The 13,584-nt window shown below is 44.6% G+C and overlaps 1 protein-coding gene across 2 annotated transcripts in view; it reads right to left on the reverse strand.

Moving 5' to 3' along the window:
• LOC121301881 (suppressor of cytokine signaling 7-like) overlaps positions 1 to 10,953 on the reverse strand; it is a 15,238-nt gene extending 4,285 nt beyond the window's left edge. The window contains exons 1-6 of one of the 2 annotated variants that reach the window (XM_041231568.1): positions 9,018 to 10,953; positions 5,042 to 5,106; positions 4,534 to 4,638; positions 2,334 to 2,495; positions 1,257 to 1,441; positions 845 to 1,013 (exon numbers count right to left, since the gene is read on the reverse strand). In XM_041231568.1, the coding sequence (XP_041087502.1) occupies positions 845 to 1,013; positions 1,257 to 1,441; positions 2,334 to 2,495; positions 4,534 to 4,638; positions 5,042 to 5,106; positions 9,018 to 10,633 (2,302 nt within the window). In that variant the 5' untranslated portion in view covers positions 10,634 to 10,953. The remainder of the gene's footprint in view (positions 1 to 844; positions 1,014 to 1,256; positions 1,442 to 2,333; positions 2,496 to 4,533; positions 4,639 to 5,041; positions 5,107 to 9,017) is intronic. The other variant, XM_041231569.1, reaches the window with a different exon arrangement.
• Between the last annotated feature and the right edge of the window lie 2,631 nt (positions 10,954 to 13,584).

Consider the following 13,584-nt stretch of genomic DNA (forward strand, 5'->3'; position numbering starts at 1 on the left):
CACAGCTTGCTACAAGGAAACTTTTTCTTATTTGGAATGCAGAGAAAACATATAATGGGGGGGGTGAGGGAGCTAGCAGTTCAATCTCCATGCCTCAAGCCTGCCCTGGACTGGAGGGAGAACACCCTTTCTCTTATCCCTAGTCCTTTTGTCTCTCAAAGTCATGGCTTCACAAGAGTGAAGGACCCCTATGTCATAATAAGGTTGTTTTGTTGACTGGCGAGAATGCCTGTATTATTTTGGCTTGTACAGTGCAGTGCTAAAAATAAAGAGATCATCACGTAGCCCGATTTTGACAAGCTATGCCTTCAAATGCTGTGGACTATTTCAGCATGTAACGGGGGCAGCTGCGTGCCAGAGACAGCCCGCGGCTCTGATCACAGCTGACAGGCCAGACTGTGACCCTGCCGCTCACGATTTACTGGTAATGAGAAGCAGAGGGACAGGAAGAGGCAACGAGGGGACCTTGCAAAACAAGAAACCACAGTATCGACCAGCGCCCAGACCTTTTACACTGAAGAACACCCACACTTACACTCGCTCGCACGCACACACACACAAGCATGTACACTCGCGCACACTCGCACACACTCTCACATTTAACCATTCTTTATTATTTAAACATGTGCTGTCATACTATTTACAAGAAGCACTATAACAGGCAGCCAGCATACAACAGACATAAACAGCAGAGATATTGCACTGCAAGCACTTGGCTGCAAACACAGCAATCACTGAGAGAGCAGTATAAGCCAGTCCTGGTTTTACATTAATTCTGTGACCTTGATTATTATTCCCCAGCCCCTCAGTAATACTGCAGCCCTACCCCCCAGCCCAGGCTTACCCCTGTAGTGCTCCATGCGCGTGTGGTGGGTGATGGCCTGCGAGCGGAAGCTGAGACTCAGGATATAGCGGGGGTCCGAGCTGTCTCTCACCAGGAACGAGCCGTCCGGCTTCCCCTTCAGCTTCATCTCCGCATCCTCCCAGTTCATGGGACCCCAGTACCAGCCACACTGTGGGAGGGAAGGCACAACACAGGAGCTTCAGATAGGAGCAGGTGCTAGTAAACACGATGTGCGAGGACAGCTGGCTGTGTCAAAGGAAGGAACATTTCTAAAGAAGCCACCGTTCTTATATATATATAAAACTCTCTCTCCCTCTCCCACTCCCTCTCCCTCTCTCTCTAGTGAACATGGTGAAGCTGGGTGCCATGTAATGACTTTAATTCAGCTCCCATCCATTTGTTTCTCTCTTACCTTCTCGAGCTCCCTCAGGCTGGCTGCGAAGCTGCAGGAGTCGGGTCTGCTCAGCGGGCAGTGCAGCACCCGGGCAGGGGGGGGCTGTGTGACGGGGAGCTGAGGGTCTCCTTGCAAGGAACAGGAGGAGGACGAGGAGGAGGAAGAAGAGGAGGAGGGGCGAGGGAGTGCCCGCAGGAACGCGTCTAAAAAGAAGCAAAAAAAAAAACACAAATAAAAAAAAAACCACAGGCATGAGTGAGGCATCAAAAAGACATAAACCACAGGTCTCTAGTCATACCTCATAGCCCCATCCCAAAAAATTATAACAATGCAAAAAATAATAGTGGTCTGCCTGGTCTCTGCTGCAAAGTTGTTGTCTTTCCAAAACTGGACAAATTAAGACTGCAGGAGGCACAGCACAGCAAAAAGAACCAACTATCCCTCTGTGCAATTTACAGTTTTTAATCCACCCCCATCGGCTCAAAGGTAAATAATCACACCTTAAAAGGGGGGCAGAAGTTTAGAACCTTCCTAACGCACACTCACAGTGAAGCACCGAGCTGCTCGCACTGCTGTCCTGTAACATCCCTGCAGCAGTGAAAGCTGACAGGAACACAAACAGCCACAATTCAGCACAGTGACTTGGGAGTCCCTCAGGTCCTACCCAAAACTACACTTCCCATCATCCTCCTGCTCATATATGTAACTCAGATGGACTTGCCAGTGAGCAGGAGGATGACGGGAAATGCAGTTTTGAGAGGTCCATGCGGATACATGGGAAGACATCTTCCCTCCCTCAGCTTTAGGTACTTTTGAGAGCAGATCAGCTGGTCCGGCTGGCAGGTCTGCTTTGGCAGTGTGGTTGCAGGTGGCACCACCAACTCAAACGCAACAGAAACTCCAGCATCGCTCCGGCTCAAGAAAGAATAACCGGATCTCAGCCCGGCTAGGACGTTCTGCACAGAACCCAGTCCAGAACATCTCTACCTACTGTAAGGCCTTCTTCATTGAGATTCAGCGCGATTCTAAATTTGAACTTTTGCCTCCTGTCTTTGGTGCATTGATTTTATTTTGATCCCGAAAGCAAAGTCTTACCATTCAGGGTGAGGCTATGTTGGATGGTGGCATGGGAAGGAGAAGGAGGAGGAGGAGGAGGAGGAGGAAGAGGAGGAGGAGGAGGAGGCAGAGGGAGAGGCTGGAGGGAGGCCCCCATAGAGCCCGCTAGGAAAGGCCCAGGCTGCAGCCCACTTATATCATCTGTAACAGAACACAGTTCACAATTTCAAAACTCGCTAGCAGTAGCTACTTTTGCATTCGGATTTTAAAAAACAAAATAATAATTAGTGTTTCTAGCATTTGAAAATATATATTTTTGTTTCTATTACATCAAAACTCCCCTTATAATGTTGGCTTTCTCCCTAGTTAATAGCTTTCTTTCTTTCTATCCATCTAGCTTTCTCACACCCTTTTTTCTGTCTGCTTTCTGCAAACTGTTTTTGTTTTGTTTTGTTTTTTTAAATAAGGCCGTGCCACTGCTCGCTCTTCCCCACAATAAAGGGAAGTGCGTATTCAAGTCATTTCCTCTTGCCCTGTTTAATTAAACTGATTTAAGTTCAGATTGAATGTACAATACTGTCTTTTAGAGGGATGCTGTTGCTTTTCACAATGTGAAACGGCTGCTGTCTGTTTCTGATCATCCTGCCAGGACACCCCATGTAAAAGAGACCTCTGACTCAATGGGGTTATTCCTGGTTAAAGAATGAACAAATACATTCAATAAATAAATTGTATTAAACTACAAAAACTGTTTTCCTGTCCTCTCTCTCTCCTCTCTCACTCTCGCTCTCTGTCTCTCTCTGGAAGTGAAATGCTGAATGAATGTGCAAGAATGATGCAGAGTTGTTGTCTTCTGCAGCTTTACCTGCATACCTGCATACAGTACTGCTAGCACAAGCACAGACAGATGCACACACGCACACTAAATTCTACTTCTAGCACAGTGAATGCCTCACATTGACTCCTGTTCAACTACAATGTACCACCTTTAACCCCTCAATCTAACATACACACATAGTGCAAAACTAGGGCACATTTATTTTTGTCGTACAGCGCTTGCCCTACAGCACTCTGTATATTTTCTATATATATATATATATATATATATATATATATATATATATATATATATATATATATATATATATATATATATATTAAACTTGGGAATTGATTTTAAAAGGGAATTGAAGAACAGCAAACTGACCCCAAACCCTGCTTTGTATAGTGAAAAATAGTAATTGTGCAATATCGAGGGTAGAACTTTTATAGAAAATCGTTTTGACAGTCTGAAACACTTGGCTGAAGACCAGGACTCAGCACAACACCCTATTGAGCTGAAAGCAATCTGCCAGAACACATGATTAAATCTCCGGATTGCATTCGCAAAACACAGAGGCATGCGCTTCCACCGATCCACAGAAAAACTCAGTTCATGTTTGTTTGGTTCACAAATTTCGAATTGTTTTACCTCAGAATTTGCGATCGAGTTTTTAAATTGATCAAAACTTTTAATTTTTTTTTTTTTCTTCCCCATTTAAGCCTTTAAAAAATAAATAAATAAATAAATACTTGTACTGTTGCTCCTAATTTAATTTCTGTAGCTACTTCAGGTGTTTTTTTTTTCCTTCTCTTTTCTGAAAAAGAAATAATAAAATCATGCTAATGATAGATTGGAGTCCAAATGTTTTTATAAATACATCAATCAGTAACAAGCTTTAGGAATCAGCCCCTACCTGGTATACAAACACAATAAAGACACAAGGATGGCCAACCCAACACAGAGACAAGCTACATAGCAACAGCAGAACACCAGGTTCTGTCATGCATCACACGTGTGCCAGCCTCGGGTTAATTCTTACAGTTACAGAAGTAAACACTAGGTGTTGTGGAATTCATGTGCAAGGCGCAGGGATGGGGATCAGACTCAAACCCATTCCAGGTTTTACTACTTGCTTGGTTAGCTGCAGTGAGTCTAGGTAATAAACTCTGGTGTTTCTGATTTTAAAAGTTTGTCTGCCGTTATGAGGAGAGGCCCTGCACACGACATATTAACTTTTTACAAAAAAAAATTCCATTACAGGCAAATTTTGCCGACACATTATCGCTAAGCTAACACCAAGTAAAGAACACGCAAAGCGACAGAGCGGAACCGTTCACTTGGAAAACTGCAAGACAGACAGACAGAACGTGCCGAACCCCCCCCCCCCCCCAGCCGGGGTGAAACAGGGATCTGTACCGAGCAGGCTGAGGCTGCGTCTGGGCGGAGGAGGGGGTGTCGGGGGGTGGGAGGAGTTCAGCCCCCTCCGAGAGATATCCACGTCAACAAGCGAGACCGTCTCACCTGCAAACAGGGGGGGGGCAAGGTTAGAAATCTTGAGAAGACACATATAAACATCCACAGGTAGCCATGTATTAACATCAGTAACACCTAGTTCCCAAGATGAGTGCTGGGTGAAATGGGGAATGCACTGCAATGAATTATCTGATATTAATGATGTTCTCTCTCACAGCAGAGGCGACTTTAAATTAAACTGGGAATCAGAACAAGGCTAAGCAAATGACGGTGGCTGGTTACTGAAAAGGTTTCACACGAATGCAACAGTTCAATGTGTTTTGTACTAGTTTGCATTAGATTGTTGGTTTGCAACAACTGTATGAGTTGGGGGGGGGGGGGGGATCTTTCAAGACTGACGGTTGAGCGGAATGACTTGGAACAGGATTTAGAAACGCTGCAGGATTCTTACCCGTGAAGACTGGGCTGAAGGAGGCAGGAGAGAAGGCACTTAGGGTCGTGGTCAAGCGCGGTTTCCTGAAAGAAAGAAAGAAACAACAATTAGCCCAAACTAGAGACTTCTAATTGCAATGTGCTGCGCCTGTAAAGGAACCCTCCATATTAAAAAGTATGCCTTCAGCCAGGGCAACACAAAGCCGCTTTTTCAGGAACAGCAGCTTGAAATCAGACCTCGTTTGAGGCAACCTGAAACCCAACACAGGGTTTGACTGAATATAATCAGCCAACGCCTTACTTCTTCAGGTGCGTCTTATTAAAACCAGGAATGGATCCAACTGCTATGCAACGGTATTGCTGCCTGTAGCTGCTCCAGCCCTTAGAAAAGAAGGTAAACTGTCGAGGCGTTTCAGCAATAAGGGAGAGCGGAGGGCTCCTGGATACAAAAGTATATTTGCCCCCTGCACAACATAAATGGCAATTCATGGATGGGAATAAGACTCCCATTGCACAGCAGTTTCACCCATTCCAGGTTTTACTCTGAGTCTGATTAGCAACAGTGCATGGTTTTTAATAACACTAACAAGGCATGGATCAAACTGCTATGCAATGGGAGTCTCCGTCCCTGCAACTTCAATACAGCCAATAAGCTCTTAAAAGTGAGAACTGAAACCCAGGACTGAGTGCCCTTCTTTGCAAGCACGGTTCTGTGGTGCAGCGCCAGGGGAAGAGGGGAAGGCTGTTTCCTCCAGCCACACTGAAGTGAAACTGGGTTGCGAAACTCAACCCCTCCCACCCCATCGCCATGTTCCACTTCCTCTGGGGTTTGGGGTTCCCGCTGCAGAGTAAACACGCTGTTCTTTGTGTGGAGGCTTTTAAATGCCTGTTTGCAGCTGCAGTAAATCTGCCTTTTCACTACCTCAAAAACCAACACCTGCATAGGCACATTTTTCAGCTTGAAAAGCATTCGCTGGCACAAAATAAATCCAAACATAATGAGCTGGTAAAACAGAATTCTGAAATATTTGAACATCAAAAAAAAAAAATGGTCCCAGCACTACAAACAGGGATAGAAATAATCGATTAGCCACAGTGTATAGGTAACAAGCTCAGACATGTTAGACCCATAGTAAAGCCAGGAATGGATAAAACTGCTATGCAGTGGGAGTCCCATTTCCATCCAGACCAGGTTGGCAAGAAGCTGCTTAAATAATCGTGGCTTGACTGTGCTGTATTTCAAGGCTGAAATTTAAAGTCAGGGTTATTGTAAATGCAGCTGAGAAAGCAAGCTGCAGTTATGCGCCTTTTATAATGTCTTCAGAGGGCAGCTCAATCTTTAAGATCTATTGTGAGAATGCAGGGGCCTGGTGTTGCTGTAGAACAGCCTCTAATCTCTGGGGGAAGCCTGGCTAATTAATGCCAAGTTTTCAACCAGCTACACTACAATATACTTCCAGCGGTAGAAATCTGAAATCCACAGATTTAAAGTTCGGAAGATCCAACTTGTTTTCCATTGCTGTGCTCTGTACAACCACTTCACGCTCGATATTTATACATTACCTGTCACCGAACCAAACATCACAAACGTCAGGCTGCGATTTTGCTGTAGCTGAAGCAACAGCTGTATTACGCATAAAAAGTCTGTTTTGCAAATAAAAAAGGTCAAACTTGATTTGGGACTTCGGTAGAGCTCACACTTATCGTGTGGACACCTAGTCCAGAATACCCACAGTCTGGACAATGCTGAAAGACCGTCCTTCCTGTTTGGGGGAGGGGGGCGGCTTCTTCAACAGGATTAAAAGAATTCAGGTCTGATTCTCGTGCCAGTGTTAATTGAACAGCTGTCCACTTTGGCAGGTCCTGCATCCTGCCTGAGCTCGGCCTCCCCGAAGCAGTTTGTAAAACCTGTTTGGGAGTCAGGAAGACACGGCTAGGGCAGTTGAACTGTCACCCCCTTTCAGGCAAGGGGTACCTGGAGTGCACGACAATATAGGACCGTGAGCCAAAACACTGCGGTTGCCAGCGCCGTACCTGCTCCGAAGACACATGGAGGATTCCAGGCGATCAACCGTAATGTATCACCGTGACAGTGTCTTAAAATGCATTGTCTCTAGAATACTTACACCCACTGTATATCTGCCACATTCCCCCAGTTATAAGGTCACTGCAAAACACTGCTTCTCCCTCTCTGCAGGAGTTACCCATCGCTTTGAGATCACGGAAGAAGACGGTCTCTTGGCTATTCCCAGAACCCAGTTACAAACCTCGGAACTCACTTCCAGGTTTTATCCAGAATGCTGAGCCCGTCAGTGTTTTTAACTCCACACATCCAGTAGATCTCTTTGACTTTTCCTTTTCACGAGCGAGCAGTTTGGAGCGGTTTTGGCTGGCTGCTTGGTTTTTTGTAAAGCGCCCAGTGATGTTTGCACAGGAAGGACACTATATAAATGAAATTGGTAAGGTACGAGGTAAAAAGTGATGCCTAGGCCAGACAACCCGGCACTGAAGTTCCCTTTTATTTTGCATTCAGGGGGGCTATTATAAAAGCTTGGTAACTCCTGCTGGGTAAATCGCAGAAAATTAAGTTGTGGTACTGACCTGGCGAATTCCATTTCATACTTAGAAAAGTACAAATGAACAAGGGAAAAGACAGGATTAATTTAAATTGAAACACAAACAGACTGCCGAATCCTGGTTTTGCAAATGAAAAAAAAAATGATAAAAAAATAAAAATAAAAAAAACTTATTTTGTGAAAAGAATCGCTACTTTCAATAATGAAGATTTGGGGTGAACAGATCTGAGTCAAAAAAAAAAAAAAAGGCAATAAAGAATCTCTAATCTCTCAAGGTAGAGATAAGGGAAGACATGTAGAGATTAAGGCAAGACACAGCTAGGAATTTCAAGTTTTACCGGCACAGCTTGCTAAATATGTTTAATCCCTGCCCTGGGGGTATAGTACAGAACTCAAAAGGGAGACAGAAGTTAACTACTTCAACAGTGACCTTACTGATCGTAATGCAGAGTTGTTTGTGGCAGGGCTGGGCTAACAGTGCACTTTGATCAAATGTGCTATTATTAAATGATATGGTGCCAGGAATCAGGTCCCTGCTGGATAAGGTAAACTATTTTTGTTCTTCCCCTCCTCTACGCACAAATCTCCTGCAGCATGTAATTAATTACAGAGTTGGTTGAGGTCAATTACTGGTTGGATACCTTCTGCAATGAAGTGTAAAGGCTAATCACTCAAGAGTTCAGCTGATGTAACTGTTGGACTGGCTGTTCAGACCGCTGACCGAGTCCAGATAATTCTACTGCGGAGTGATTCCTGTTTATTTTGCCATCTGATTTGCACATCAACCCCCCCCCCCAAAAAAAAACACATTGAAAAAAATATATTGAATACAGTGCACGGGGATTCTTCAATCTCATACAGGTTCCTGCTACAGCTGATTCATCCAGGTTTTGATGACCAGATTGAATTTATAACTTACACAGCAACCCTACAAAAGCACAGTCAATTGGCAAGACTCAGATCAAGTATAGGGACGGAAATGAGACTCCTATTGCATAGCAGTTTCACCCATGGCAAGTTTTATACAAGCTTCATTAGCCCCAGTCAAACAACCTCTGGTGTGTCTTATTAAACTCATAGTAAAACCAGGAATGGATCAGACTGCTATGCAACGACTCCATCCCAGAGTTACTGATCACCAGAGCTTTTATTTTATGAGCCTAGCAATTTGATCCATTCCTGGTTTTACTGCGCGTTTAACAAGACACATCTGAGCTTGTTACCTGTACACAAAAAATCTAGCCCTTAGTAAAACCTGGAATGGGTGACACTGCTATGCAATAGGACTCTTACTGCCATCTCTGATTCGGAGACCACTGTACAACTATAAAACTTTTTTTTTTTTTTTTTTGATAAACAATATTGCTTCTTTCTAAAGTAAATAAATCAAGTGAAACACATATTTATTTTATACTCTACCTTCCCGGGTCTTGTCCTCCTTTGGAACCGGAAATATCCATACCATCGAGGCTCCCGGCTGCCACCGTCGAATCCACGGAATGCCGTTTGTCCTCCCGTTCACCGGACCCGTTGCAACTTCTAGTTCGAAACAATTTGCTCAGGCGGACTTTTAGCGACCCCTTCCTGGATTTGCCCGGTTCCCTCGCCGTTTTCTCGGAACCTCCTCCGCTCGCCACGGTCAGAGGCGAGCTAGCGCACCTGCTAACCCGAACTTTGTGGTTCGGGTCCTGAGGAGCAGCTGGCAAGTCCAGGGTGGGCCCACGAGTGGAAAAGTCGTTCTGGTTAGAGGCGTGTTCTGACAAGGGGCTGCGTTCGTCGGGGGCGGGCTGTGACAGCTGCGCCACGTCTGCCCTCAAATCCAGACCGTCCCTCAGAGGGCAACATACCTGCGGCTGTGGAGAACCGGGGCAGCAGCTAGCACCGGCCGCCCTTTCCGCCTGTTCCCGCAGAGTGTTGCTTGAGAAACCGTTCATTTTTTGCATCACATCATCGTCTCCTGTGCCGTTTAGCAAGGCGGCCGTGCCGTTTTTCAGAGCCTCTTCCAAAAAAGTGCTGCTCATTCCGAGTCCGTCCATCTCTTCCAATTCGAGTCCTTCCAAAACCAAAAGAACGTCGCTGGTTTCTGTCGGGTCCTCCCCGGGCCTGACCCCAGCCGAGCCCAGCAGGCTTTGGCAGTGACACCGCGGCAGCTCTCCTTCCTTGCTGAACAAAACCGCAGCCCCGTCGACCACGAACTCTCCAAATTTCCTGGCCAGTTTGAACACCGGATCCGCCGCCGCTGTGCCCGGACCGCCGCCGCCGCCTCCCGGGGCGGAGGAGCCCCAGCTGGTATCTGAAAGGTCGCGGTGGTCCGGTTCGTTATTGAGAAGCCTCTCGGAAGCTGGGGGCCAGTCTTTGTCATCAGCTGTAAGTCTGTGACGGGGGCGCAGTTCAGGTCTGACGCTGCGGGGAGCAGTGCTGGTGGGGGAGTCTGCAGCCTGCCGAGGGTGCACCAAGTCCAGTCTGGGTTGGTGCTTAATTTGCGGCTGCAGAAACCTGCCTGGCTGTAGCGGGTCGGCGCTGCTACTAAAACCAGCAGAACTAACATCGGAACAACGGCCGTGGCTTTCTAGTACAAGTCCTCCCATTTGGAAACCGTGCTGCCCCGGCCCGTGGTGGTCACTGCCTCCGGGCCGGAGTAGGTTCCGAAACACCATCAGCTGGGGTCGAGAGCCCCGGTTTCTGCGGTGGAAATCCAGCCGCCGAGCCATCGCTGTGTCCGCGGGAGGGGGCGGCACTAGAGGCTCCAATGGCCGTGTTGTGGGCATTGCATCTTCGGGGGATTCAGCCGCCCAGTTCCCTGTCTGTTGCTGCTGCTGCTCTTGGGTCGTTTTGTGATTCGCGTCGAACTCAAAGCCGTTCTTGAGCAGGGTCCCGTTGTTATGGTGCTGACCCAGCAGCACAGGCGCCCCGAATGCATTGCTGGCCGCTGCTGACAGATTCGCGTTCTTCTTGTCCAAACCGTCCTCGTCGGATACCAGGCGCATCAACACAAAATCAGGAGACATATTAATGTCAGCTTGCGTGTTATTCATTATTAGAATATATTTATATAACGCTGGTGTCTCTTCTTCTTTTTTTATTGTTTACAAAAAAAATATAAACTATTTCAATCGCTTTTTCAGCATCGTTGTTTTTTTCAAGCAGAGTGGCGCGTCCTGCTCTCTATGACAGCTCCGCGGGATCAATATCAATCATAAAAGCATGCTTTTTTTTTCTAATACTGAAAATAACCTCTCTAGTTCCATATTGAAAGCTTCCTGCTACTTACAACAATGCAGCCCTTTTCTCTTCTCGAGTTGCAGTGCAAGCCCCACCCGCTACCCTGCTTCCGCAAATTTAATGCTGTGTTTGTGTTATTCCCCTCCTCCTTTTTCGCGTTTTTCTTTTTTTTTTTTCAATGTATTGATGATTTCAAAAACTGATGACGTATTGTGCAAAGCATTTTTTTTTTTTTTTTAAATATACATAAATGTACCCCAAGGGGTTAATCACATCAGGTAAAGCACGGGTGACAAATGTCTGTGATGTCTTTTTAAAGCTTAACCCATTATGTACCAAATAAGATATTCTTTAATACTACTACTACTACTACTAATAATAATAATAATAATAATAATAATAATATATTTATTTATATCATTGTAATATATTACATTTAGACTTAACTCTTGCGGTTAACAAAATAGTTATCGTGTCTTCCCTGCAGTGCCCTGCAGTGGCCTGAAGCCTAACCTTCTTAAGATTCAAGACGGGCTTCGTGTCCCCACGGCTTTACAAGGGCCTGTAATGGATTTATATGTGTGGGTGAAATATTGATTTTGATAATTCAGAAGAAAAAAAAAAACTAACTATCAACATACAGGAATGCACGAAGAGGTGAAGCAAAACATGTATAAATCAAAAACATCGTTTTGCTTTTACTTTTTTGTTTACCCACTGGTGTTTCTTTTAAAAAAAAAAAAACACCCTTTCCTGCACACTGCATGCCACCACAGTGACATCAAAGAAGAGGCAGGAGAGCGGAAACGTCTTAAAGAAATATCACTTTGCAGCGGGACTGTGCTGTTCAAGGGTATTTTATCATGGTGTGCTGTATCCTGGTTAGCTTTCAGCAGCTTTTTCTTGTACGGGTAGAATGACTTCGAATCTGACAGAGTCGAATAGTCGAGGTACAAATAATCGACTATAGTCGCCCCAACTCAAAAATATCCTGTTTGGAACACAATTTGTTTGATAGTTTAGTTTATTTACTTTGTGCCAACAAGGCCAGCACAGGTACATCTCAGCAGTGCATTAATACGAAGAGAGACCTAATACACACACACACTGACACACACAACAAGATATATTTGGTTTTATCTGTCCCCATATGAAGTCGCTATGCATGAACGCTGTAATCTTAGGCAAACTAATTATGCCATTTATTTCACACAGTCTCTGATGTCAACTGCAATATTGAAAATCAGATGTCTTGGTTCGTAAATTACTGAATGGATCGCTCAGTTAAATCATGTACAGAATTTCATGTCACCCTGAACGAAACCAAGCGTTTTACTGTATTGTGTTTTGAAAGCAACAGCGCCCCTTGCTGCTAGCAGTGTAAGCAGCAAGTTACTGCATTTATTACACAGATCGTATTTCGGCTACCAATTTTACTACTCCAGAAACCCACTGACAATTGCAATTTTTAATTAGTATTTTTTTTAAGTCTCATATTATTATGAAGTTACCATAAATTTACTATTTTAGATTTCAAGCTCAGAGAGGTCTGGTAAAGCATAGGGAAGAATTGTAAAGCACAGAGAGGTCTGGTAAAGCATAGGGAAGGTAAAGCACAGAGAGGTTGTAAAGCAGCATTGAAAGCACAGAGAGGTCTGGTAAAGCATAGGGAAGCATTGTAAAGCACAGAGAGGTCTGGTAAAGCATAGGGAAGCATTGTAAAGCACAGAGAGGTCTGGTAAAGCATAGGGAAGCATTGTAAAGCACAGAGAGGTCTGGTAAAGCATAGGGAAGCATTGTAAAGCACAGCATTGTAAAGCATAGGGAAGCAGTAAAGCAGAGAGAGGTCTGGTAAAGCATAGGGAAGCATTGTAAAGCACAGAGAGGTCTGGTAAAGCATAGGGAAGCATTGTAAAGCACAGAGAGGTCTGGTAAAGCATAGGGAAGCATTGTAAAGCACAGAGAGGTCTGGTAAAGCATAGGGAAGCATTGTAAAGCACAGAGAGGTCTGGTAAAGCATAGGGAAGCATTGTAAAGCACAGAGAGGTCTGGTAAAGCATAGGGAAGCATTGTGCAGCACAGAGAGGTCTGGTAAAGCATAGGGAAGCATTGTAAAGCACAGAGAGGTGTGATAAAGCAAATATTTTAAGTGCTGAGTTGGTGCCTTCAAGATTGTGCTTTAATTGCAATATCGACCCACGTAAAGAATGAGTAACCAGCCCTAGGATATAACCTTTATGTTCAATATTACATCTGTGAAACATATCTACTAAACATACTGTGGTCTCTGCCGTTCCCAAACCCCGGTCCCTGGGGCCCCCCAGGGTCTGCTGGCTTTCATTCCTAGTGAGCCCTCAGTTACTTAACTAGACCCTTAATTAAACTAATAATGAGCTTAATTAGACCTTTTTAATTGTTCTCAACTCTTAAACAGTTGTAGATTAAATTTCTTATAAGTTTATAGTTGAGCTGAACTCTCCAACTGTTTAAGAGCAGAAAACAATTAAAAGGGTCTAATTAAGCTAATTATCAGTTCAATTAAGGGTATAATTAATTAATTGAGAGCTCAGTTAGAATGAAAACCAGCAGCTACAGGGGGTCCCCAGAACTGGGGTTGAGAACCATTTGCCTAAATGACATCATGGAAAATAATGAATGTTGTCTATAATATGTCTTAATTATGGATTTCATATATATCTAATACCCATTGAAGGGCTGGTTGTGCATTGTAATATTATGCTGTCAGCAGTAATATCTATTGCTA

Source organism: Polyodon spathula, chromosome 28 (assembly GCF_017654505.1).
Source record: "Polyodon spathula isolate WHYD16114869_AA chromosome 28, ASM1765450v1, whole genome shotgun sequence".
In the NCBI taxonomy this organism is placed as follows: domain Eukaryota; kingdom Metazoa; phylum Chordata; class Actinopteri; order Acipenseriformes; family Polyodontidae; genus Polyodon; species Polyodon spathula.